The sequence below is a fragment of the Meriones unguiculatus genome, chromosome 3 (genome assembly GCF_030254825.1).
Source record: "Meriones unguiculatus strain TT.TT164.6M chromosome 3, Bangor_MerUng_6.1, whole genome shotgun sequence".
Lineage (NCBI taxonomy): Eukaryota > Metazoa > Chordata > Mammalia > Rodentia > Muridae > Meriones > Meriones unguiculatus.
In genome coordinates, this window is record NC_083351.1 from 5,401,627 (window position 1) to 5,429,337 (window position 27,711).

The window sequence follows — 27,711 nt, forward strand, 5'->3', positions numbered from 1 at the left end:
TACTGAGCAGCAATCCATAGAAACTACCAATACACACAGTGAGAAACAGGCCAGGCCTGTTACAAGGACATGGCAGAGGACTTCGCTGTTTAAAAACAGCAGCTTCTGGGAAACATTTGTTTCCACTCTAAGAAAGGTAACTGCTCTGAAGACCCACAGAGCCAAATACTGTGTGTTTAACTGGGCCCCTTCCACAGCTGAACCAGAACCTGCCAAGGATTCCTTCCAATGCTTTCTGTAGCTTTGTAAAGAGGACACGGGATCCAAGACAGAGTCAAATTCTGCCCCCGCCTCCCCTACAGAAGACAGAGTTTCTTTGTGTAGCCCCGACTGTCCTGGAACTCTCTCTGTACACCACGCAGGCCTCAAATTCAAAGATCTACCTGCCTTGGCCTCCCAAAGCATGCTGTACCACTGCCCGGCTTCAAACTCTTACCCCCCCAAAACAAACAAACAAACAACAAAAACTATCTGTATGAATGTTTTACCCACGGAGGCTGGAAGAGGGTATGAGAACTTGGAACGAGAGTAACAGGTGGTTATGAGCTGCCACATGGGTGCTAGGGAAGGAATCAGGATCCAGGTAAGTGTTTTCACTTCCGAGCCATCTCTCCAGGGCCTAGGGTCAGATTCTTGTTAGGAGCTCTAGCCTGAACTGTGGAATGGACAGTGTCACCTGTCAAATGGGCTTGTTAGCAGCCCTGTGCTCATCATGAAACCACGGGAAGCTTTACATGAAACACATTGGGACAGCATGAGATTTAAATAGTATAGACCCTACCGTGGTTTATACATGGCTCAGACTGTTCAGAGGCTCCTTACAGGCCCTGACCCTTCCTGATTAGCAGTGACGATGGATCATGCCACAAGAAGAAAAACACATTTCTGCATAATTGCCTAAGTTAAATGTGCTTCTCTTACTCTACCCGACAAATCATCCCATGCTTATTACTTTCTATAATTTAATATATATAAGTGCTTTACTGGCAAGCCTCTCAAAAGAATAAATAATACTTAATGACTGCCTACAGTTTAATTAACTCATGATTGAACTTCTCAGGGACTGCCATAAACATTAAATTATACCCTTTCTCAAAGCTGCCATGCATAGAAATCCTGTCTCAAGCCTTAACTCTCCTGCCTCAACAATTCTCGAATTTCTGTAACTCTGTATGCTGGACACAGAGATGAAAGAATCAGCCTTAATGCCTGGTTATACAGTATATTATTTTACAGAGCAAGGATGAGGTCTTAATTTAAATAAGACTGAAAATGTGCACAATGTCAGAACACCTCATTTACATTACAGCAGTCATTAAACATCTCTGGGTCTCTAGCTTCCTCATTAGCATAAACCCGAGTATTACCACAAGGTTTCCAGTTTCTGCTCTGGCTTCTCACAGGAGCTGCCATTTCTGCCTACATGATGTTGCAAATAAATTTTCCTTTGGCATGGCTCAGCTGTCAGGCACCTCTGTTCTATAATGAATCCATGAATTACATCTCCCTGCTCTGACATCTCTGGTCTCACACATCAAAATATTGTTCTTCAATTGTAATTTATAACTTAATTTAAATGTCCCTTTCCCGTGACCTTTTTAGATCAAATGGCAGTGCATCTGGCAGTTTCCACTGTACCAAAGACCTTTTACAATTATAGCCATTAGAGTAACTGTAGGAACAGCCTCTGAGGCAGACTGCCTTCAAGCCAATTATTTAGTAAGTGTTGTCTATTAAGAAAAATGTAAGACTGGTCTTCTGCTATCCAAAATATGCTATATACATAGCAAGAAACTACCCAAAACAAACAAACAAAAACTGAAGGGGAAAAGCAGAGTTTGGATCTTAAAAATCTTTGTATGTGGATAGATGTTTTCTGTGTGAGTGCTTGTGTGGAGGTCAGAGGACAACTTGCAGTGATCAGGGCTCTCCTTCTAGCATGTGTGTCCCAGGGATCAAACTCACGTTGGAAGGTTTGGCAGCAGTCAAAACCAGCATCTTTCAGGTACTTTAATATATTGACATGTTTTTTTAAAAAAATGATCTTGTCAAAATCTGTCAAAGACATTTAACAAAATGTCTTCCTCTCCCTAACCATAATGAACAGATTTAATTCATAACTCCATCATCAGTACTGAGTACTGAGCAAAAAATGATATATATATATATATGATATATAAAACACATGTCAAAAAGCTACAATTAAAACTATAAGCATCAGCTGGATGGAGGTGGCACATGCCTTTAATCGTGGCACATGCCTTTAATCCCGGCACTTGGGAGGCAGAGGCAGGCAGATCTCTGTGAGCTTGAGGCCAGCTGATCTATGGACAGTCAGGTCTACAAAAAGAAGCCTTGTCTTAAAAAAAAAAAAAAAGAAAGAAAAAAAGAAAGAAAGGAGGAAAAGGGAGAGAGAGAAAGAAAGGAAGGAAGGAAGGAAGGAAGGAAGGAAGGAAGGAAGGAAGGAAGGAAGGAAGGAAGGAAAGAAAAAAGCACCTTCCATGTATGATGGCGTACAACTATAAGTCTAGCACTTGGAAGGCAGAGGCAGGTAAACCTATCTGAGTTCAAGAATAGCCAGAACTGCAGAGTGAGACCCTGTCTTTAAAAAATAAATAGTGTATGCTTTTAATCCCAGAGATGGATCTCTGAGCCTGGAAGTCTCAGGAAGCAGAGACAGGCAGATCTCTGTGAATTTGAGGCCAGCCTGGTCCACAGAGTGAGTTCCAAGTCAGCCATGGCTATTGCATAGAATAACCCTATCTCAGAAAAACAGAACAAAAACAACCCCCCAAACAAAACCAACAAACAACCACAAGCATCATATTCATTGGTTCATCAAATATTGCTATTTATTGCAAAATAATAGTTATTTATTGCTAAATACTACAGCTAAATCTGTCTAGATGTACTAATAGAAGCAAAGAAACAATGACAAAAAAACAGACATTAATTGCTTAGAAAAGCCTTGAGGGAAGGTGTTCATTTTTATAAGAAAATGAAATCTCTGTACATGTCTCCTGCTGTCATGTTTTGGAGTAAACTCAAGGCCCTGTGCACACTAGGGCGGTGCTCTGTAACTGCCATCCAGGTCACTTTCTAGATGACAGACAAGGCTCCAGAGTTATGTTAATCCTGCAGTTACACTGAAGAGTGGCAGGGCAGTGAATTTCACTGAAAGCATCACTTTCAGGGGCCACTGCCTTGCTGCAGGCCATTTTGATAGGAACAACAGTGCAGGAGTTTAACACAGTCCACAATCCAGAAAGGAGTTGTGTCTACAATGCTCAACTTGGAGCAGCTGCAGGAAGACAAGGCAGCAGTCATGACACCAGCACAGGAGCTTCATCTGCAGTGACGCAGCAAGCACACCCCTTCTTTCACTGCCTCAGAGCTAAGGGTGGGTAAGGGAAAGCAGGGAATCCTCAGAGAAAAGCGTCACCCAAAGCAGCAAACAAAATAAATGCTAGCATAAGAATGCTGAGTGACTCTGGAGTAGGCTCTGAGAATCTAGTCAGTGTGGTACAACCATGGCTGTCTGTCCTTAATGAACAGAACAAGCAAACAAAGCACATAGTCTTGGCAGCAGGTAAAAATAAGCAGCAAGTATATCCAGGTCACTGCTCACCCACAACCCTTTCCCAAGCACTCCTGTGTCTGGAAATGAGGAGGTTACCATCTCTTACTAAGGGGTTATTAGTAGAGGATGTTCTAGACTCAGAAGGAGAAGAGGCTGAGCCATTAAGAAGAATTCAAAAGCAAGCGTTAAAGGCCGATATTTTAACAGAGGCTAGGCAAGCCAAAATGAAAAATCACAACAGACTACCTCTACAAATTTTGGCTGAGTTGAACCATCTGCCTGCTTGGAGGATCTGTTTGCTGTCTCCATACCAAGAAAAGCCTAGGGCCAGGACACAGGTGAAGAGCTGTGTTGAAGACTCAGCACCAAACATATAGTTGCCTAGCTCAGGCTTGATTTAAGCTACCCATTTCCGCAAAATCCCCTGGCTCTGAGATACAGGAAAATAATTTCTCTTAAACCTCTTATTTTCTCAGCTTCAGAAAGGAAGAGAGAACCTATTTTGGAAGACTGTTTAGCATAGATATCTCTCATTATCCTTGACACTAAAAAATATTCAATGAAGAACAGTTGACTAGAAGGGAGGGGGTGGGACAGGCCAAAGGAAGCATCATGGGAATGGAAGAACTTCCTGGGACAAAACCCTTGAAGCGGGCACTGCACTCATTTGCTTCACTTGGGGCACAGGGTACAGGCTGCGTTTGTCACCAGTCTTCTGAAAGGTGGATGTGAAAGCACAGATTTTTTTTTTTTTTTTTAAAAAGGATTTTATTTCTTTAATGAGTGCTCTATCTGTAGTACACCTGCAGTCCAGAAGAGGGCATCAGATCCCATGGTGGTTGTGAGCCACCACTATGTGGTTGCTGGGAATTGAACTGAGGACCTCTGGAAGAGCAGACAGTGTTCCTTACCGCTAAGCCATCTCTCCAGCCTGATAGTACAGGTCTTTACAAGAAATTCTAAGTAGGTTATCATTTACACACTTAACATATCTATATATCTCTGATTCTTAGAAACAAAGTCTTTCTTCCTGATTTTCACGTACATGTTCAGCCACACAACATCAGTTGGCAGTCCCTAAGGGGAGGAGGGTGCATGAGAACTCAGTCAATGAGTCTACTGAAGACTCAAGGCTTAGGATATAGGATGGGTACAGCTGGGCGTGAAGAAAGCTCTGACAGGCTCTGGAATCCAGACTATGTATAGGACTTTCTTGCATGATGACCTGCCAAGAAAGAAGGACCATGTCTAACAGAATGGGTCTAGACATGCAGAAATGGTTCTCCACCATTGGCAGACATGAAAACACACATGCACTTATTCCTAGCATTCTCACAGCTTTGAAAACAAGCCAAAAAATGAAATCCAAACCTGGGCAAAGGATACAGGGTAACAGCAAGAGCACAGCTGCATCTAGCTGATGTGGCACAAGGAAACCTACTCATAAATGCTAATCTGTTCCAGAAAGAGGTCTGACTGTGGTAGACACACACACACACACACACACACACACAAAGAACTGTTTTATTAGTAAGAGAGACACATCTGCAGAACCTGCTTCAAACCTCACAGCAGTCAATATACAACAGCTGCTGCCGAATCACAGCAGCCTCGCCTGCAATGGTTTATGACAAGCAATTTTAAGGTTGTGTAAATAATTACACTTAACGTTCTGTATGTAACAACAGAATTACGGAACAAAGAAAACCAAAGAGCTCACACAGAGGCACATGTAAGGCTCAAGAGTCGGTATGCACACTTCACCGGGCATGGGCTCAAGAAACTATCCTCTGGTTGTTAAGAAGAAAGCCAGGGCTGGTGATGACTCAGAGCTTAAGAGCACTGGCTGCTCTTCCAGAGGATCTGGGTTCATTTCCCAGCAACTACACGGTGGCTCACAACCATTTGTACTGTGATCTGGTGCCATCTTCTGGCATGCAGGTGTACATGCAGACACAACACTGTCTACATAATAAACAAACAAGTAAATAAAAGATGGGGGCTGGAGAGATGGCTCAGAGGTTAAGGACACTGGCTGTTCATCCAAAGGTCCTGAGTTCAATTTCCAGCAACCACATCTATAATGTGATCTAGTGCCCTCTTCTGGCATACAGGCACACATGCAGGCAGAATACTGTATAATAAATAAATATTTTTTTTTAAAAGAAAGCCTGTGTGAGCAGTGCAGCACTCTCCAGCAAACCCACTAGAGCTGAGCCTTAGAAATGGAGTTGCCTCATACTCCTGGTTTAACAACCAAGAAATACACTCACTCATACATACAGACATTTGCCTCGTAAGACAGCAGCAGCATTTCTCAGTGTCTGGGAGGCAGAAGCAGGAAGCGTAGAAGTTGGAGGCCAACCTGGACTATGCAGGAACTGATCTTCCTAAATTGCTTGGTTAACCAGACCCACACCCCTAAGAACGCAGGCAGGTTCATGCAAGCTAACAAACAGGCAGGGCAGCAGGAGACGTTAGTAGATATCTACAAAACCAACAACCAAGTAGGGTGAATGACGAGATCCCGGAGAAGATGGTGGCCTGGCCTCAAATCACAGCTGGGAGCTCAGCAGACTAGGCTAAGGGAGGGGCTGCTGGGCAGGAAAACAGAACATAGGAGGAAGCTACAGTAACAGGAGTCACTGACTCAGGCTTCTTCCTCAGCAAAAGCCTGATGGAAGGGGAGAGGCCAAGCTTTGTGGGCCTCAACCTCCTACCTCAACAAATGCCATTTCAGATAGGACAGAGAGATGGGGACTAATAAGAAATTTCTACTTGCTGCAGAATGAAGCCTCTAGAGGACAGATCCATCAGCTATTCTGGGAGGGTTGTAAGATTCCAGCCTCCATTCTATCTGCCTCCAAGTTTAAAGAATTATAAGGAAGAGACAGGTGTGTTTATTAATTTGTAGATGATCCCACACTTTAAAGAACTGTGAAGATTAAATTAGTTCATTCAAAAATACAAACTTTTGCATGGCATGTCAGAAATCAATGAGCATCTGGGCAATGGTGACACATGCCTTTAATCTAGCACTCAGGAGGCCACAGTCAAGTGAATCTTTATGACTTCAAGGCCAGCCTGGTCTACAGAGTAAGATCCAGGATAGCCAGGGCTACAGAGTGAAACCCTGTCTCCAAAAACAAAACAAACAAAAAGAATCAATGACCCAACAAAACTGATGTCAACAATTAAGATCAGATAGTTGACAAATAAATTGTTACAAAATAAAATAAAAATAATGTAAACTTAAAAGTCCCATGTCATACTCAGAACTCCATGGAAGGCTGATGAGACAGCTCACAGGGCGGAAGGTGCCTCACAGCCCAAATCTGATCCTCAGGTCCACGTAGCAGGAGAAACTGACTCTTGCAAGCTGTTCTACAACCCCACACGTGCACAGTGGTACTTGTGTACATGCACATACACACATATATATGCACATATACATGTAATTTAAAAGTACATACGTACATATATACATGTAATTAAAATTCAGTAGAAAAGTTCAGGACAGGAGAAAAACAGAATTGGTTTAGCAAAGGCAAATATGAAAAGAAAAACAAAACAAAGCAAGAATAAAACACAGGGCTGGAGAGATGGCTCAGAGGTTAAGAGCCATCTTAACCTCTGTTCTTCCAAAGGTCCTGAGTTCAATTCCCAGCAACCACATGGTGGCTCACAACCATCTATAATGAAGTCTGGTGCCTTCTTTTGGCATGCAGGCAGGATATTGTATAAATGATAAATAAATAAATCTTAAAAAAAAAAAAAAGAATAAAACACAATTCAAAAGAGTGTGCGGAAAATAAATTCACAGGGGAGGTTTTGGGGTAGCCATAGCTCCTTATTTATCATAGCTAAGGTATACTGTTTTAGGGAAGGTGCTCCAGTAAGACAACATTTATATGCAAGAACAGATAATACTATGACATGGAAGAAACTTGAAAACATTATCCTCAATGGAAGAAATTAGTTCCAACACCTGATTATTATATAAGCCCATCTACCTGGAGTGATCAGAACAGACAAAGCCACAGTGACAGAAAAGCAGTGACTGGTTGTCCAGGACTGAAGAAGCACAGGGACTGTTAATGGAGCCAAGGCTCCTTTACGGGGTAATAAAAAATGCTCTAAAATTGATAGTAGCAATAGCTGCCTGAATTCTAAATATATCAAAAAGACACACACTGCACATCTGTTTTTTTCTTTTATTTATCTATTTATCTATTTATTTCTTGATTGTTTTGTATGTTTTTCAAGACAGATTTCTCTGTGTAGCACTGGCTGTCCTTGAGCTCAGAGATCTAGTTGCCTCTTAAATGCTGGGACTGAAGGTGTATGTAGTGGGAATTTTGATTTCTTTAAAAGTTCAGCTATGTTATGTAAACAGGTTTTTGTTTTAATTCCAATTGTGGGATATAAGCTGCTTTTACTTTATCCACAGCTGATAATAGCCTCCTGCAGATCAGAGAGGAATGCAGTCTTTGCAAAATGCAATTAGTTTAAGTCCGAGGACTCTGAGAGGGTATAAATACCAGCACACATAAGAGAACACTTCAAGAGAGAAGGAAGAAGGCTTCTGTTGCATTTGCTGTTAGCCCGATATCCTGATGACTGAGATTGTTACTGCTTCCAAAGAACCTGAAGACGCTAACAAGCTGGAAGTAGCTAAAAAGAACTTCTCCCCCTCTCCCCAAACTTTGGTTGGTGGTAGGGAGGTAAAGGCAATAAGAAACCCCAATAAAGTAGATAAAAAGTACATGAAACAGACGTATACCACCTCCGCCCAGTGTTTCTTAAATGGATGAATTATATAGAATTTGAACTGTATCTCAGTAACTTTTTATATAAAAAAGAGAGGAGAGAAATGATTGCAGAGTCTGGTGTAGTGGTGCACAGCTGTGATCTAAGCACTTGGGAGGTAGATACAGGATGATAAGGTTATCCCCAAGGCTATATATTTCAATTTCCACTAAGGTAGCCTGGGCTACAATGAGACCCTGTCCAAACTTCCCTACTGTGGTGGTTTGAATAGGAATGATGCCCACAGACTCTTGTGTTTGAAGGAGTGGCACTACTGGGTGTGGTCTTGTTGGAGTAGGTATGGCCTTGCTGGAGAAAATGTGTCCTGTGGGGACAGGCTTTGAGGTCTCCTATTCTCATGCTAACCCAGTGTGGCAGTCTCCTTCGGCTGCCTGTGATCGAGAACTCTCAACTCTGTCTAGTTCTACATACTTCCATGGTTCCTGCCATGACGATAATAGACTAAACCCCTGAAACTGTAAGCTAGTCTCAATTGCCTGTTTTCCTTTATAAGTGGTCCTGTGGTCACAGCAATAGAACACAACACCTACCGACTTCCTAGTACCCCCAAAAGAAATGGGTTTACGAAAAAAAAAAAAAAAAAAAAAAAAAAAAAAAAAAACAATGATGAGCAATGGTGGTTCATATGGAAAAGGAGAGCTGGGGCCTAGACTGTGGGGAGCCGTGCTAGAAGCAAGACAAACGCAGAGCTCAAAAACACAAGGCAGGCATGTATCACTAGTTTTAATGTGGGTGGCTATGGTGCCCCATCCACACCAGAAAAACCAGTCCAGTAAAGCAAAACTCTAGTCTGCCTAAAAAGGAACAAAGTATGAAAGAATTAAAAGCTAAAATCCATCCTCATTTAAAGAGAAAAGAGTAAGCCATATAAATTCTGTTAAAATGTCTTTACCTGGAACTTTAGAACTAAACTTGACTACAAAGGGAGCCATGTGAGTAAATATCTTTCTTCCTATTTATTCGTTTGTTTAAGTTTTGTTGATTGGGTCTCACTGCATATCCCACACTGGCCTCAAACTGTTTATCTTTCTGCCTCTGTCTTCAGGCTGATTTAATTATAGACATGTGCACTACCATGCCTGACCAAGCTAGTAAATTTCTATCCACTTAATTTTAAAAACTAAAGCTCAAAATGTTTCCAACTGGTCAAAGCACAGCACAGGAAAGAGGCTGACGTGCACATGCTGACCACCAGTTGAGAAGGTCTTGGTTATCCAACAAAAACCCTACTACAAGCCTCTGTCCACATCCCCTCCAAAGCGGTAATCAGCAGTACAGCTCAAAACACTGATACCTTGTTGCTGCATAAAGGCTTGTCAGGATTGATTTATATGAGCTACTGTCCACAATTTATTGGATATGCATAGTAAGAACAAATAGCATGTCAACTTTTTCCATTACCCTTTTAAAACAACAAATCACTCCCTCCCCCATAAAAATCCTACCTTAACCCAAGTTAGCAAACACTAACCACTGACTGGTGCCTTGTGTCGATAAGGCAGACTATGGGAGAGTGTCCATGGAATCACAGTGAGCAGTTGCTCACACAGTCACAAACAAGGGGTGCCTTATTTGGGACTAAGAAATACCCATACCCTCTAAATACACACTAGCACTGCAAAACTAAAACAGGTTGGGAGACACCACTACAGTCCATTTAAGGTGAACAAATAAAAAATCTCTAAGAAAATTCTATGAATGCATTTTTCAGACTTCAAAGGGGTAAATGAGATGAAGGGGATCTTTACAGTCAGCTTATCAGCTTATTCCGACACGCCAAGTTCTACACAATCAGCTCTGATACAGACTTGAAGCCTGATTTGTTTATTCCACCATACGACAAACATTTTAGCCTTTCTCTATCACATATCAGCAGGGAAGAGCTCAGAAACTAAGATGATTATTACCCGATAGTTAACAAATTATTGTTAACTGTCTTGACTAATTTTACAAATCAGAGATGAAAAACCATTCAACTACTGGGAACTTTTAAATCTTTTGTTGGAGATGTGGGTGTGCATAAATAAATAAGCAAATAAATACACACTCTTCTGACTATGTAAAAAGCTTGCTTCAAGTGTCTAACAGTCAGCCATATTTCAGGGAATAAAGCTGTCAGGTTGAAGTGCAATCTCTGCTGCATGATTATAAATTTTACTTATATCAAGTACTAAACAAAATAGATACTCAGTGCTATAAGAAAAGGTAAACATAAAAATGGCAACAAATTACTCAGAAGAAGTTAAGTTTAATTTTATTAATGGAAGAAAATTGAGCCTCAACAGTGAAATGTAGTATCAATTTAGTAAAAATAATACAGTATAATATATGGTCTGCTTTGTAAATGGGAAGCCAGCAGAGATGGCTGAATCAAACCCTTCAGGATAAGAAGGCTGCTCTGTGCTTTATGGTATCTAGTTTACTAATTATTTCCCAGTTGATGGTAAAGGTACATTCTGCATACCTACACAAAAACTAATACTACCTGCGTCATACAGAAGAAAGAGAAAAAGAAAAAGAGTAACCTAAAGGGAAAGAGTAAGCCAGCAACCCTGCATTCAGAGTTCACAGTTTAAGGATCATAAGCAGCACATGGTGACTCACACCTGTAACCCAGTATTTGCGTGACTGATATGAGGCTAGCCCAGGCAACCTAGCAAATTCCTAGCCAGGGAGGGATATACATTATGACTCTGTCTTAAGAACTCCCAAAACAAATTAACCAACAAGCAAACAAAACAAATTCATGGTTCAAGTTTCATAGACACTGTCAGAGTGGATAGCAAGACAAGAAAAACAAAACACACAAAAGGACAAATGAGCTACTTCAAAACAAAGAGAAAAAAATTCAAAGTAAGAAGCGAGAACAGGATGGAAACTGCAAAGACAAGAAAGCTGCACAGCCTATGTGGATATTAAACACCAAAGACACCAAGTCAAAGGTTATTACTAGTCATAAAGAGGCTCACCCCACATTGTGTGGCTCAAAACCACCTTTATGTCCATCTTCAGAGGATCCAAGTCCTCTGGCCTCCTCAGGTATCTGCACTCACATTACATACCTCACACAGTCATCCACACGTATGCAAGAGCCAGTACACAAATGCTACAAAGGTCCATGTGCCCAAAACACAACCTCAAAAACATACTGCAAAATGAACAGAGCCTAGCGAGGAGGTAACAGCTGACAACAGAAATGTTAAAATGGTGACTGTTATTCAGACTTTCCACACTGAACTGACTCTGTACTTGTCAGTTTTGAGATGTAGGAGTCTGAGGACAAACTCTCAGATCACCAGACTTGGTGGCAAGTACCTTTACCAATGGAACAAGATCTCCAGATTCCTCAATTTAAAACACTCAGTCTAATAAATCTAATCTCTCTCTCTCTCTCAATACAACTGTTGAGTTAAAAACACATGTAGCATTTTAACCAATATAAATCACATGACAAATCAGGAAACAAACTGCGGAAGATCGAAATCTTGCGCCTTGAAGGATAGGTTAGTGGCTAAGAGCATATATTGTTTACAGAAGCACGATTTTTAGCACCCACATTGTGTGGCTCAAAACCACCTTTATGTCCATCTTCAGAGGATCCAAGTCCTCTGGCCTCCTCAGGTATCTGCACTCACATTACATACCTCACACAGTCATCCACACGTATGCACTTAAGTAAAAATAATGAAAGAAAAATCTTAAAAAAAAAAACAAAACAAAAACAAACTCTGAAATTTTACCAATTACTCTCTTACTGGCACAAAATTAAATATCACTAACATTTCAAAAATAAAATTTAGAAAAATGAGCCGGGTAGCAGCAGTACATACTTTTAATGCCCAGGGAGGCAGAAGCAGGTGGATCTCTGTGAGTTTGAGTCCAGCCTGGTTTACAAACTGAGTTCCAGGACAGCCAGGACTACAAAGGGACACCCTATCTTGACAAACAAAACTGGGAGCTGGAGAGATGGCTCAGAGGTTAAGAGTACTGGCTGCTTTTTAGGTTCTGAGTTCAATTCCCAGCAAACAAATGATGGCTCACAACCATCTATAATGAGATCTGGTATCCTCTTCTGGCCTGCAGGCACACATACAGACAGAACACTGTATACATGAAAAAGGAAATTAAACAATTTAATTCTAAATAATTCATGGGCCAAAGAAATACAAAAAACAAGAGTGGGAGGGGAAGAAGGGTTTAAAAGCATCTGGAAAAGCAAGATAATGAAAGCAAAAGCAAGAAAAAAAAAATCAAAATTTGTGATAAAAAGTTATTTAACACCCAACTTGTAGAAGCTAGAAATACTGACGACCAACTTAACTGCCAGGTGGAAAGAAACCTGTTTAGTGATGAAAGAGCAACAATTGAGCCAAAACCTACTGCTGCAAAAGATCAATCTTGATAAATCTCTACTTGAGATTCAGAGAAAATAAATTCAAGGTCTTAGGAAAAACAGAAAGGCCAGCAATTAGAAAGTCTACAGACGTTAAAATGTAAACTAGAGGACATAGACAAAATGTTTAAAAACACACTTACATGTTTCCAAAGCTGACCAACCTGAAGAAATACAAACTTTGAATAGACCTGTGTCTACTTGTAATTTTATTTTTTAGACTGTTTAGTTATTATTTTAAAGGTGTTGTGTGCATGCATACCTGTGTGCAAGTACCCTTGGAGGCCAGAAGAGGACATCAAATCCCCATGGAACTTAATTATAGGAACGACCCAATGTGGATGCTGGGAACAGAAATCAGTGCTCCAGAAGAGCAGCAAGTGCTAAGTCACCTCTCCAACCTCTATAAAATTAAAAACATTAAAAGTTTACTATCTATTGTGTGCACAAGCATGCTTGTGTATTGGATGTGTGCACATACGCCTACTCAGATGCCTAGATGTCAGTGTCCTTCAACTAACAGTGGAAGCACATTCTCTCCACCCGACATGTAGGTCTGAAGAATCAAGCCGAAGTCATCTGCCTTGGTAGTAAATGCCTTTGTCCACTGAGGCAGCTCATAAGCCCTACTTACAATTTTAAAATGACTCATAGATATTCATATCCTGACAACTTTACTAGTTCTTCCAAGTGTTTAGCAGTAAGAAAATAATTTTATAGACTCCATATATTACAGAAAAAGTTATATGTCAGAATCCCTCATGAACCCATATATAAAGTTCTTTAACAAAAATATTAACAAACAAAAAATATTATCAAACAGATCAAGGCAGTGATGGGGCAGGTCTTTAATCCCAGCACTTGGGAGGCAGCACAATTTCTGACATCAAGGCTAGCCTGGTCTATACAGCAAGTTATAGGGCAGCCATGGCTACACAGAAAAGCCCAATCTTGTAAAACCACAAAATACAATAAAATAAAAAAAAAAGCAAAATATTAACAAATGAAACATAACAGGACTGAGAAAGAAGAGTTTATTCCATTAATTAATAGCTGATTACAATTTGAAAGCCATGTCTTTCAGCCTATCAAAAAAAGAGAGAAAAAAAAGATGGCTACTATGTGATCTCATCAGATACAAAGCAGACCAATCAACAAAACTCACACACATTCATGATAAAAACTTCAACAAGAGGATACTCTTGGTGTGATTAAACAACTCCATACTACACAGACTGAAGCTTTCTAAAATCATCAATGAGGAAGATTCAAGGAAAATGCAAGAAAGCACAGATAAGAAACAAAGATTAGGGGGCTAAGAAATGGCTCAGCTGTTAAGAGCACTGGCTGCTTTTTCAGAGGACCCAGGTTCAATTCCCAACACCCACATGGCAGCTCACAGTTTTTTATAGCTCCAATTGCAGGGGATCTGGCACCTTTACAGACATATATGCAGGCAAAATACCTATGCACACAAAATAAAAATAAGTAAAAACAAAAACCAAAACAAACACACAAACAAACAAACAAAACAGATTAAAGGGAGACACAAACCCAGGTGGTGGTACTGCATTTAATCCCAACACTTGGGAGGCAGAGACAGGTGGGTCTCTGAGTTTGAGGTCAGCCTGGTCTACAGAACAAGTTCCAGGACAGCCAGGGCTACACAGAGAAATCTTGTGTGGTGGTTTGAAGGGTGGTTATGCCCCACAAACTCATGTGCTTGAATGCCTGGCCCACGGGGAGTGGCACCATAGAATGTGTGGCCTTGGAGGAGGAAGCACGTCACCGTGGAGGGGTCTTTGAGGTCCCCTATGCTCAAACTCTACCCAGTGTAACACAGGCTCCTGCTGTCTGCAGATCAAGACCTGAAATTCTTGGCTCCTCCAGGACGATGTCTGCCTGCATGCTGCCATGCTCCCCACCATGACAATAATGGACTAAACCTCAATTATATGTTTTCCTTTATAATAGTTGCTATGGTCACAGTGCCTCTTTAAAGCAATGGAAACTCTACCTGAGATACCCTGTTGCAAACCACCACCCATCAAAAAAAGTGTGTTGTGTGTGTGTGTGTGTGTGTGTAGTACAAAATACATTTTTTTAATATATATTTTTTTATTTTTAAATAATTTTTTTTCCAGAGCTGAGGACAGAACCCAGGGCCTTGCGCTTGCTAGGCAAGCGCTCTACCACTGAGCTAAATCCCCAAGCCCTCAAAATACATTTTTGACTGGGTACAAAGTCAACCCTAAAGAATGAAACTAACAGATACTCAGTAACTCAGTGAGAACTCAAACATGCCAGGAGGGGATATTAATTACAGTACTAGCTTCACTATTCAAACTTCAAATGATAACTACAATCATGAAAGCAACATTTTTTTTGTAAGCCTTTTATAAGAAAAAATAAATCACAGCAGCAAAATGCCCCTATCAAAGGCTTTCTTGACCATATACACATTTTTGAGTTCATAGACATTCACAGCTGTTTGCAGTATCATCCAATCTGAATCTCAGCTTGATTGTGGACTCTTAAAAGCCTTTTTTGACACTGTCATATGTTCAAGGTAAAGTCTTTCTTTATATGTAAATTACAATAAAAGCTAAGTATTAAATTAATGAGGCAGGCCTGGAGGGCACTGCCTGCTTTTCCAGAGGTCCCAGGTTCAATTCCCAGCACCACCATGGCAGCTCACAACTGTCTATAACGCCAAGGTCTGACACCCTCACCCAGACACACATGCAGACAAAACACCAATGCATATAAAATAAAAACTAACAAGTTATTTAAATAATGAATTACATGAGAGGAAGTGCACAGGTACACAGAGGTTATTAGCTGTTTGTTTGTATGCCTGCCTGTGTGTGTGCCATGCACACATATGGAACCCAGAGGACAACATGCCAAGTTGGCTCTTTCCCTCCACCATGTGGATCAGGGATGGCACTCAGGTGCCTTTGCCTGCTAAGCAACCTTGATGGTCCACAACACCTTTTTTTTTTTTTTTTTTTTGGGACATGAAATTTCATTTACTGGATAAGCATGTACCGACAACAAGATCACCCAAGGGCCAATACACAAGGTGGATTCAACATTGCATACTACTCCATTCCCTCATAAGAGCAGATTAAAACTCAGCTGTGCTGCCACAACAGCAAGCTGAGTGCCAGGCACTGTGTAGTAAAAGATGTTTACATCAAAAATGAAAGTTTTGGTTTTTTTTTTTTATATTTTAAGTTTTGTGGATTAGCAGCATTCAACAAGTCGCCTGGTCGTTTTTGTTCGTTTGCTTGTTTCTTGACAGGGTTTTTTCTGTGTAACTTTGGCTGTCATGGACTCTCTTTGTAGACAAGGCTGGCCCCAAACTCACAGAGATCTGCCTGCCTCTGCCTCCCCAATTTCTGGGATTACAGGTGTGCACCACTGTGCCCAGCTAGCTTGGCCCTTTTGAACCTTGCATTCTTATTTTGAAACTGGGTAGATGATTGCCAAAGTCCCTTCCAATGACAGAGCTCTCAAGACAAAACAAAACAAAAAACAAAGATGAGCTTAAATTAGGTAACTGGTAAAGGAGCCATTAGGCCTCAAGTGTGCCCTGCCTACACACAAATAACCATGTGACCACCATGCATAAACACATATGACTACTATGTCAGAAGCTCACAACCAAACACTTGGCATTACTTGTTTGGATTTGATGATTTCACATTAGAAAACATACAGAAAACAATTTGCTTCAAATGTTAATTTTCTAACTCTGTCCTTAGGAGACACTGTAAGGCCAAAAGCATGCTAAACCAAAACAAATCCAGCAGTAATGCCTGGCTCCAGCAGGCGCAGTGCTGATAGCAGATGCTGCACAGATATCAAACAAACACCCTAGCTTTTCCTATAACCAATTTCATCTAGATAGCCTCACATACCTCATTTCTTTCTGCCCTCCTTCCCCATCCCTACCCCCTGGACAGGGTTTTTCTGTGTGGCCCTGGCTGTCCTGAAATTTGCTTTACAGACCAAACTCGGAGATCTGCCTGCCTCTGCCTCCACCTCCCAATGCTGGGATTAAACTTGTGTGCCACTACTTCCGTCTTGATTTATTTTTTTTTTAAGGTAACAATAGCAGAACCTCCTGCGAGTACTGTGAGGATGACATAAGATCATGTGTATGCCTACTACCTAATAAATGAGACTTCAGTAAAGACATTTGTTACTAGAAACTCATTTGAAACTTCTCACAATCTTGGGGTTCAGACAGATTAAGACACAAACCTGGGAGTTACAATGTCTTTGGCCACAATCTCAAAGACATATGGCCAAGATAATTATTTTTTGTTTTTGTGCATGAGTGCACATGTGCATGCATATGTATGTTTGTGTTTGCATATGCCCACGTGAGCATGCACGCATGCCCAGGTGTATGACTATACTCCATGTGCCTGCAGGAGCACACAGAGGTCAGATCAGATGAGAGCATTGGATCCTCCTGGAACTGGAGTTACAGGCAATGGGAGAAGACATGCCAGCGCTGCAAACTGAACACAGCTTCGCTGCAAGAGCATCAATGATCTTAACAGAACAACCCCTACAACTCATTGTTGATTTTTATTTATGACTATTTATTTAATTTATTTTTATGTATAAACAGTATATACAAAGGTGTGTCACCTGGGTGGGGGCAGGGAGCTCTGGGGGTTACAGGAGGGATTCTCAGAGCCAGCTCCTGTGTAAGTACAGCAAGCACTCTGAACTGCAGGGCCACAGTCATTTCTGTACCCTAACAACACCACAGTACCAACACCTATACTGCTTGCCACACCTTGCTCCATGCTCTGGTCCTGATCTCTAAGGTGACACCCAGACACTTACTGTATTCAGTGCATTGAGAGTGGTGTCATCCCGAGATGCTGCAACACAGCCGTCCTCTGTAGAGCCTCCATCACACATCCCTGCAAATGCAGCCATGCTCCTTTGGGGGAAAAGGATGGAGTTTCCTTGATCAGCAGACATCAATATCCGGATGCACAGTGATTTTTAACCCTTAGTTTTCAGCAAGGTTCCATTCATACATGTACACTGTGCCAGTCCTCGGCCCGGCCAAGAGTCTAATCCTTCCACCCTCAGGACAGAAGTATGACTTCAGTAGGTCCATGTTACTTCTCCTGTTTTGTCCATACTCAGATTCAAATCTCAGCACATGAAAAATCTACTTCTCATGGCACTCCACCAGATTATGATATTTTGGAAATACTCAAATGCACTATCACCATGCATTAATTAAAAAATTCCAAGTCCCTGGAAAACAGGTGAAATTAATTCCTCTCAAGTGAAAAGTAACAGAAGAGGAAAAAATCACCTACCCCATTTACACTATCTCGCCCCACTGCACCACAGTGCAAAGCACTGGGGCCTGCAAACAGCCAAGATGGAGCTAGCCGCCCCACGCCAGTCTTACGCACTATGCACTTTAGTTTTGCTGTTGCACACGGGTGAGGCTGCATGCGGGCCCCACGTTACTACATAAAGGTAGGTCCTGCCTCCACTATGGCATGGAGGGACTGAAGTTCCTGTGTTGTCTCTGTCATTTGTATGTTTGCAAGTTCTACCATACAATCACAGATAAATGTCCACACGCAGGGAAGTCACACAAATGTCAAGCTGGGTCAGACACTACCGAGGAGCCCCAGCACAGAGAACAGGAACTCAGTAATGGAACTGTAAACTGAGGTGAGTGACTCCCTCAACTGCAGTGAGAGGTGTTGATAATCACATGTGTGGCTGAAGATGCTTCCTCTGAGGAACTCTAATGTCTGATGGAAGGGAAACAACAAGAACAAATGGTATGCTGCTTTTGTCAGGTAAGAAAGACCACTAGAGCAGAAAGCAACACTCAGAGTGAAAAAAGGCCCATTACTAATAAGGAGGGAAAGGAAGAAAGTTTATGACACTCATCAGTCCATCTGTCTGAATGCAGAAAGCAGCTGGAGCAGATTCTCATTACCTTGCTGCCCTCAAGTACATGAGGAGGTCACAGTCACTGACGCCAGGCATCCAGACAAGCTCCTCATGCTGAGTCACAGTATCACCATCTGGAGAAGGAAATGGTTGCAAATCTGGAAGTTTGGCCTGTAAGACAGGGATGAAGAAGTCACCATCAAGGTAAGTACTGGAAAGAGCTTTGCAGCAGGCAATCTTCTCGACCTGATGCACTGACCCGATCTCCTTGGGCAGCCAAGGAGATTTTAAGAGTAAAATCGTGAATCATTCAAATCACAACAGACGGCTCAATCCCCACTTCAGGAGCAGTGAGTGGTGGCAAAGCCAACCAGTACTATCATAATTTAACAATTTGACACACAAATAGAATGAACAAAGACAAAAAGTATCATGGAGTGACAGCTCTAAGTAAGAATAAGACACACATCTCTAATCCACACTTACAAGTCAGACACACGGCAAATTATAACACTCCACCATGGATACTGTGTCATAGTTAAGATAAAAACACTAATGTTAACATTAAAAACAGTTTAATTAGCTTAATTGGTAGAAACATATAGTTTGAGAATAAGAGAACTTATCAGGAAACAGGACAGAATAAAAGAAATGTCTGTGACTCCACAGAGTGAATTGAATAGATTACATAAGAACAACACATCACAGGCGATGGTGATGCACACCTTCAGTCCCAGCACTGGGGAGGGCAGGTAGGTATCTCTGTGAGTTTGAGGCTACCCTGGTCTATAGAGTGAGTTCCAGGGCAGCCAGGGCTACACAGAGATATCCTGTCTTGAAAAAACAAACAAACAAAGAAACAAACAAACAAACAGAAACAAGAAAAAGAACAACTCATCAGGTGTAATGCAAACATCCCAAATTGAACAGAAGTGATGAACAACCAAGAGTCTAAGCAGTCAGATTTTGCACCTGCACTCTGCTAAGGCACAACAAGGTACCGTGGCTACTGCAACCACCAGAGGCCCACGAAAGGTCAAGTTACCCAGCATTCTCATCTTAACAAATGATGAACACAGGCGTGCTGCTCTGACACTTTACACCATGCTGATGTTAAAAAGCTCTCGTTCAAGCCAGGTGGTGCCTGGTGCATGCCTGTAATTGCAGCACTCAGGGAGGTAGAGGGTGGTGGGTAATTGTGAGTTCGAGGACAGCCTGGACTACAAAGAAAGTCCAAGACAGCTAAGAACACACAGAGAAACTATGTCTCCAAAAAACAAAACAAAATACCCCCCTACACACACACACACACAGGACCAGGAACACTTAAGTGAAAAAAAGAGAACCAATGTAGAAGCAAACACTGGAAATGCAAAGAGACACATTTAATTTTAAATAGTCTAGCAGATAACGTGAAACAAAACTGCACATCCCAGTCTATACTAGACAGGCAAGTATAAGGTAACATAAAGACAGGACAGTACTGCCCAAGCCAGGGGACACCTGTGTTCCCCAGGAACTCTGTTTCCCTCACCCCACATCAAGAAATTTTCACCTTTAGTGAAAGCTCCTATATTCAAATGCTGGATGTTGAAGATTTAAGACAGTTCTGTGACAAAACACAATACCCATACCCTATATATCTGCTCTGCCTGAAGTCCCCTATTATAACTAAACTCGTTGATAACTCTCACTTTCCCCAAACTCTTGGCTGGTTGGCTGGCTGGTTGACTGGTTTGGAGACAGTCTTGCTAGGCAGTCAAGATTGATCTCAGATTCATAATTTTCTTGCTTCAGCTTGCTGAATGCTGGCATTACAGGTGTATAGCAACACTCTAAGCAAAATCATGATTTTTTACACTTAATATTCACTTTCATATCATTTTATTGGATTCTGTCAACTCCAACCATTCCCCCCCCCCCAAAGGGTAGTGCTGATTGTGTTGTCCTAAACAGAAGAACTGTAGCTGGGTAAACAGAAGGGTTGATATGGGTGTGCAGACTAAAGGTTACTGTTCACTAGAAAAGCATGGAATTACTTTTAATCCTCCCCTAACTTAACCTTTCCACAAAGTCAGCTACTTCTGTCAGGAAACCTACAGTTCTGGATCAGTCCAGACAGCCTGTGTGAGGTTGGATACCCACACTGTCACATAAAACCTGTTGGCTTTTCCAACATTTTGCTCTTTCTCTGCAAACCCCTCTCCCACCAGAAAGCCTTGGCAGTTGGATCCTCAATAAATCTTTCTTTCTGCCCACAGAGTGGTCTATTTCAGTAGTTTCTCTGTTCTGTCACTTACAGGTGTCACAATTAATTCTACTTCATATAAACTGAAAACACTGGGTTATGATGAAAACAGGATAGACACCCATCTGGAAAGTCATTAGCATCACATTAGTACTGGGTTTACATTCCCAGTCCAGGTCCAGTGTCTAGTATAACAACAGCTCTTTATTAAATTAATTAAAAAGTACTATAGTTGGGGAACAGGCTCAAGCTCTGGGAGAAGGTGTGACTAGAGAAATGATTGGATGGTACAAAGAAAGAGAAATGGAAATGGCTTTTAATGGCAAGAAATGAGGTCCAACAAGAAAAACTCAGGCTAACAACAGACTCCACTCTTAATCCACCACAGCTATTGGGGGAGGAGGGATGTAGCAATATCCTCAAAACTGCAAGCAGGATTGGCTCTCCAGGCAGGCCCTTATCTGAGGACATATGCAAAGGTGTGCTGGCTAAACTACAAATAAAAATGCAATTAAAAACCATCCCAGAAAGTATATATTATATACCATTTATATAAAAGAGGGAGAGGGAATAAAAGTAAGTGGGAAGAACAATAAGATAAATTCTCTAAAGTAAATGAAAAGCTAAATGTAGTAACAAAATAAACTGGTTCTACTCAGGAACTATTTCAAATAATGCTAAAACATTAATTTACCTACACTGCCCTCATGGGATACAATTGAAAGGTAAAACCAAATTTACTAGTACACTGCTTCCCAGCAGCTGTGACAAAGTATGTGTAATGTTCATGTAAGGTGCTAAAGTCAATCCCAGCACAAAAAGAAAGCAAATGGAAGAGTCTACAGGCATGTGAGTATTGTTATTTTGGGCTATAAGATAAAGGGACAAAAGCAATTAGGTCAGTGTCATCCATGAATGGGAAAAAGATACAGATTTAGATGAAAGCAGAGCAAGAATAATAGAAATGTTAAAGAGCACAATTAACTAACTCCAGCTCCAGGATTATCCAATGTCCTCTTCTGGTCTCCTTGAACTCATGTGCATGTGCCCCCCCCCAGACATAAGCATACATATATAAGTCTACAGTAAAAAATTTTAAAAGGAAATGACTGGTTTTATTCCTTTTGTATGTTTGATATACATCTGTACGTATGCACTTTATTGCACATGAGTGGGTACATGTGTGTGGGAAAATGCAGAAGCCTGAGGTTGATGCAGGAAATCATCCTCAATTGCTCTTTGATTTTATTAATTGAGGCAGGGTCTCTCAATCAAACCCAGAGCTCACTACTATGACTAATCTTAGTAGCCAGCTTGCTCTGGGGATTCTCATTTCTACATTCTTCTGCTGGAATTGGAGGTGGGGCACTGCACCCACTTGACACTTTCATAGATTCTAGGGATCACAATAAACTCTGGTTCCTATACTTGCTTGTTTTAAATTACAGTGATTTATTTTTTGTGTTGGGGGGGTTGGATTACAGGATACATGTAGAAGGAAGGACAACATGTAGGAGTCAGTTCTCTCCTTCTACCATGTATGTGGCAGGATCAAATTAGGTCACCAGCCTTGAGCCATCTTGCTAGTCAAATGAGAAGTAATCTTAAAACCCTGAGCCATCTCCAATATATTACTGATTTTGATTTGGTATAAGATATTATAACTGGCCTTTTATAAGAGGGCTTCATTGTGCTAACTGTAATTAAAATGCTCTATCTGTGATGCGTCTCAATTACCACAGGCTGGAAGCAGACTGAGGAAGAGCAGACAAAGTAGGTCTCACCAACTCTGCAAAGCGCAGTAGCACTGAGGAGGACTGTCTTATGTTCCCATCTACTTATTTGTTATTACTGACCCTAAGAAAAAAGCTAAAAACTTTAAAAAGGTACTTTGATTTTGGTACTCCAAAACATTCCTTTAAAAGAGCATTTCCATATCTGACATTAAAGGATCATCTGAATGGAAGCACACAAACCCAAGCTGAGCAAGTCTGCTTCTTCCTGGGCCTCAGGGGCATCCTCTTCTAGCAAGGGTAGGAAATAAATCTTAAGTCAAAGCCGAGTATCAGACCCTACAACCCTGGAAACAAATGGTGGAAGAGAAAATGAGTAGGAAAACACAACACAAGGGGAAGAAGAGGAAGGGGACTGTGACTGAGCGATGCACTGGATCCTTTATTTAAACCACAGCTAAAGAGCTGGTGAGACTTCTCAGTGGGTAAAGGTGCATGCAGCCAAGGCTGACAACCTAAATTAGGAGAATAATCTATTTCTGCAAGTTGTCCTCTGAGTACACAGGCATGATGAACACACACACACACACACACACACACACACACACACACACGCAAGAACAATAACAACAACAAAAAAAAAATCAAGCTGGGCACAGTGGCGCAAGCCTGTGATCCCAGCACTTGGAGTGGCAAAGGCAGGTAGAGGTCTGTGAGTTTGAGGCCAGCCTGATCTAAAATACAAGTCCAGGACACTCAAGGCTACACAGAGAAACCCTGCGCGAAAAAAGGAAAAAACAAAAACAAACAACCAAAAAGAAACAGCCCAATGATAATTACAGTACAATAGTACACGCCTGTAATTTCAGCATTCAGAAGGCAAAGTCAACCTGGGCTACACACTGACACTTCATCCACCCCAAATCAACGGGGGGCTGGGTAGACGGTACAGAGGCTAAAAGGACCCAAGTCGGACTCCCAGAACCCATGCCAGAAAGTTCACAGCTGCCTATGAAGGACACTTCCAGGTGGTCTCTGGCCCTCTTCTGGCCTCCGCAAGCCCCTGCTTTCATGTGCACATGCCACCATACAGATACATGTGTATATAATTAAAATAATAATAAATAAGCAGGGCATGGTGATGCATACCTTGAATCCCATACTTGGAAAGAAGGGCTAGGCAGATCTCCGTGAGTTTGAGACTAGCCTAGTCTGCATACGGAATTCCAGGCTTGCAGGCTATATAGTGAGACCCTGTCACAAAAACTAACAACAACAAAAATATATCTCAAAACAACAAGCTAAATAAATAATCAAAACAAAAACAAACACACAAACCCCAGAATCTCCAGTCCAGAGTTAGGGATAGAGTAACGCAGGTCATGAGTGGAGAACTTAGCATGTACAAGGCCATGGGTACCACTGCCATCCCTGTAAAACACCACCCCCACAAACCCACAGTCCAGAGGCCGTCCTGGTCAGGTCTATCTAACAGCCCACACCAGTAAGACTGTCCTTGAACAAGACAAAAATTAAGGGTCCTGTTACTGTGTATTTCTGCCCTTGTCATAAAAAGAGCAATATCTACAGACAATATGCTTCTGTTTCTACATTTTGATAAGCATGTCTTCAGTTTTTTTACTTTTACTCTCATCAAAGAGTTAAGTTGTAAAGGGATGTGGCACCAAAAAAAAAAAAAAAAGCTAGGCCTTTTACGGCTACACAAGGATTGCTGTGACCTGTAATTTGTGTCTCTGCATAACAAGCATACTGGCCATCTCCCCCACACAGTGCTCACTCATGTGACTATTGAGTCATCATGCTAAGTCCATTTTATTCAGGTTTAGCAATGGACACATGACTCAACACACGTGCATGTCACACCACTGAGTGCAGCAAGAACAGACAAGCAGCAAGAGAATGCCAGCGACTCTCAGTAAAACTCCACTCTGAACTTACTAGGACAGTCCAGCAGGAGGCCTGAACAACCATGGTGGCCAGAGTGCCCTGTGACCCCCAATCAGAGCTTCCTAACTGCTACAGGAACCCTTAAGCAGAGGAAACTCAGTACACTAAACAGGTGCCAGGAAGAACAGCTCACCCAAGATCCAGCTGAAAAGGACCAGCCCTCTTAACTCTAGGAAGGAAAAGGTATTTATAGTATTTTTTCCTTCTCTTTCTTTTCAGTGGTGATGGGAGTGGAACCTAGAGACTCACACACATAAGGCAAGCGCTCCACCGCTAAGCAAAACTATTAGTCTTTAAAAAAAAAAGGTTGTTTATGTTTATTTTATTTGTATGAGTATTTTATGGGTGTGTGTGTGTGTGTGTGTGTGTGTGTGTGTGTGTGTGTGTACGATATGTGAGCCTGCTGCCTACAGAAGACAGAAGAGGGCATCAGATCCCCTGGAACTAGAGTTAAAGATGGTTGCTGGACAAAGGTGGCTGTCGGGCAATGAACCTGGGTCTTCTGGAAGACCCTAGCTCCAGACCCCTAAAATATCTTGAATTAAATTATACAGTAGCTAAATGTTCATCAATGAAGGAGTAGATAAGCAAACAGTGACATACAGACATAAAATGAATAACTCAGCCTTTAAAAATGGGAACTGGCACATGCTACAACATGGATGAACCCAGAGAACATTTCAGAATAAAGTAAGTCAGTAACAAAAGACAAATACTGTACAATTCCACATCTATGATGATGGTCAAACACTGACACAGGAGGCTCTGGAGGCCTGAGCAAGAGGAGAGGAGGAATTACTACTTTAGGGGCTAGAGTGTCAGCATCACAGAACTTCTCAGAAACAACTTGTAGAGATGGGGGCTGTGATGCTGAACAATAGTGACATGTTCATAATGTTACTAAACTATCCCCTTTAAAATGGCTGAGCTTGGGCTGGAGAGATGGCTCTGCAGTTAAGAGCACTGGTTATTCTTCCAGATGGTCCTGAGCTCAATTCCCAGCAACCACGTGGTGGTTCACAACCAGCTACAAGAGATCTGGTTCTTTCTTCTGGCATGCAGGCAGAACAGTGTATAAATAACAAATATATCTTTTTTAAAAAATGGCTGAGCTCTGCAGTCTTTTTTATTTGATTTTTGAGATAGGCTTTCACTATGGAGCCCTGGCTGGCCCAGAACTCTCTCTATAGACCAGGCTGGCCTCCAACGTACAGAGATTTTTCTGACTCTGACCCATGAGTGCTAGAATTAATCTTTTTAAAAATTTCTTATTATTAACATTTAAGTTATGGTTCAAAATTAACATTCTTTAAGACTGAAGATTGAGCACACTCACTCCACATCAATCTCACATATGCATGCACACACACATCCCCCCCCAACACACCAAAAAAAAAAATACAAAACACAAAAACAAAAACCAGCACCCCACAAAACCTTTAATTCCACATTTAAAAAGAATTAGAGGTTTCTCCATATCAATAACCATTCTAAGATGCTGTTCAAAAAAGTAAATATGCAGCACAAAAAAGGAAATAAACATTTATTAAGTTAGTAAAATGTTTTACCTGATGGCTAGGGCCAACTCGAATTTCTCCTTGGGTACTATTCAGCCTCCTGTAGTGAAGAGAAGAAAAGGTTAACAGTTGTCTGACACAGAGCAGCCAGTGCCCCTAACTGCTGAGCCATCTTTTCAGTCCCAGAGAGACACCTTCATGGGGCCGGGACAAGGGGCACTCCCCCACTGTTTCCAACACTGCATCAGCCATGCAGGCTTGCAAGCACATGTCCTTAGCCTCTCATTCTGAGAACCTGACTGCGGCCTCTTCTGCAATCTTCTAATCGTCTACACCATTTGTCTGAGGCAGGATGTCCCCATGAAACCCCAGCTGTCCTCCTAGCACTCACTACGTAGGTGAGGAGGAGTTTGAACTTGTGATCTTCTTTCCTTCCTTCCTGAGGGCTGAGATTACAAATATGTGTCACTGCCTGATGGTGGTGGCACCCACCTTTAATCCCAGCACTAAAGAGGCAAAGGCAGGTCGAGTTCTGTGAGTCTGAGGCCAGCCTGGTCTACATAATAAGTTTCAGGACAGCCAGGGCTACAGGGAAACCCCATCTCTATAAACAACAAAACCACACATTTGTCGCCATACTCAGGCTATCTGTCCTGACAGCCAGACTCAGGACCATGCATGCCAGGGAAGCACTTACAACTGAACTACATGCCCTGCCTCAGTTTTTCCTGATATTCCAACAAATCTTCTCATCAAGAGTACTGTTTGAAAGTGGGGATGGGGGTGGACTGTCAGTAGCAATGACAAAGGGAGAGAAGGCAGTAAGAAGGGCAACAATAAAAATGGGGTCCCAGTCCTAACACTCTTAGAATGTACCTGGCAGGGGGATAGCATCTATCCCCTGACCAGAAAGGACCCAGATATCATTATCACGAACATAAGATAATTCATTCCAGAAGAAAGTTCACAAAAATTAAGAGAATCAGTCAGGCTTCCAATATCCAATCAGCTGCCACAGGCTGCACACAAACCAGGACAGCCATGACCATGGCCCAACATAAAATGGTAGTTCCTGGGACTTGTTTTGTGACTTCATTGCATGGTTCTCCAGTGTGACCTCTGTGGGCTGCAACAACATGTGGTGATAAACAGATGTACCCCAAAAGCTCAACCAGTCCCTGCCTGAGGTGGCAAAGTTGTCCATCTGATGTTGTTTGCCCATCCTGTGCCCTCCCCTCCCCTTCCCTGTAACAACCCAGTCCCTCAGCCTGGAGTGGACCGGATGCCTCTTAAGGAGACAGCGAGGCAGAAGGTGGGCATTTCATGAGGGAATAGAAACACAACAGCACAACAGAGGCAGACAGACAAGCAGGAGGCTGTGGTGGTGATGCACTTACACAAAGGGCTCGTTTTGTTAGGATAGGCACCTGCTTTCCTTTTTGACACAGAAGCCTGCAGATGCACTATTCTAGTAGGTTTATGCAGAA

At 41.8% G+C, this 27,711-nt stretch overlaps 1 protein-coding gene across 7 annotated transcripts in view; it reads right to left on the minus strand.

Moving 5' to 3' along the window:
• Rere (arginine-glutamic acid dipeptide repeats) overlaps positions 1 to 27,711 on the minus strand; it is a 342,698-nt gene that overhangs the window by 95,149 nt on the left and 219,838 nt on the right. For all 7 annotated transcript variants that reach the window (XM_021648566.2, XM_021648562.2, XM_021648564.2 and 4 more), the window contains 3 exons: positions 26,276 to 26,324; positions 18,805 to 18,929; positions 17,673 to 17,772 (listed from right to left, as the gene is read on the minus strand). In XM_021648566.2, coding sequence (XP_021504241.1) covers positions 17,673 to 17,772; positions 18,805 to 18,929; positions 26,276 to 26,324 — 274 coding nt within the window. The remainder of the gene's footprint in view (positions 1 to 17,672; positions 17,773 to 18,804; positions 18,930 to 26,275; positions 26,325 to 27,711) is intronic.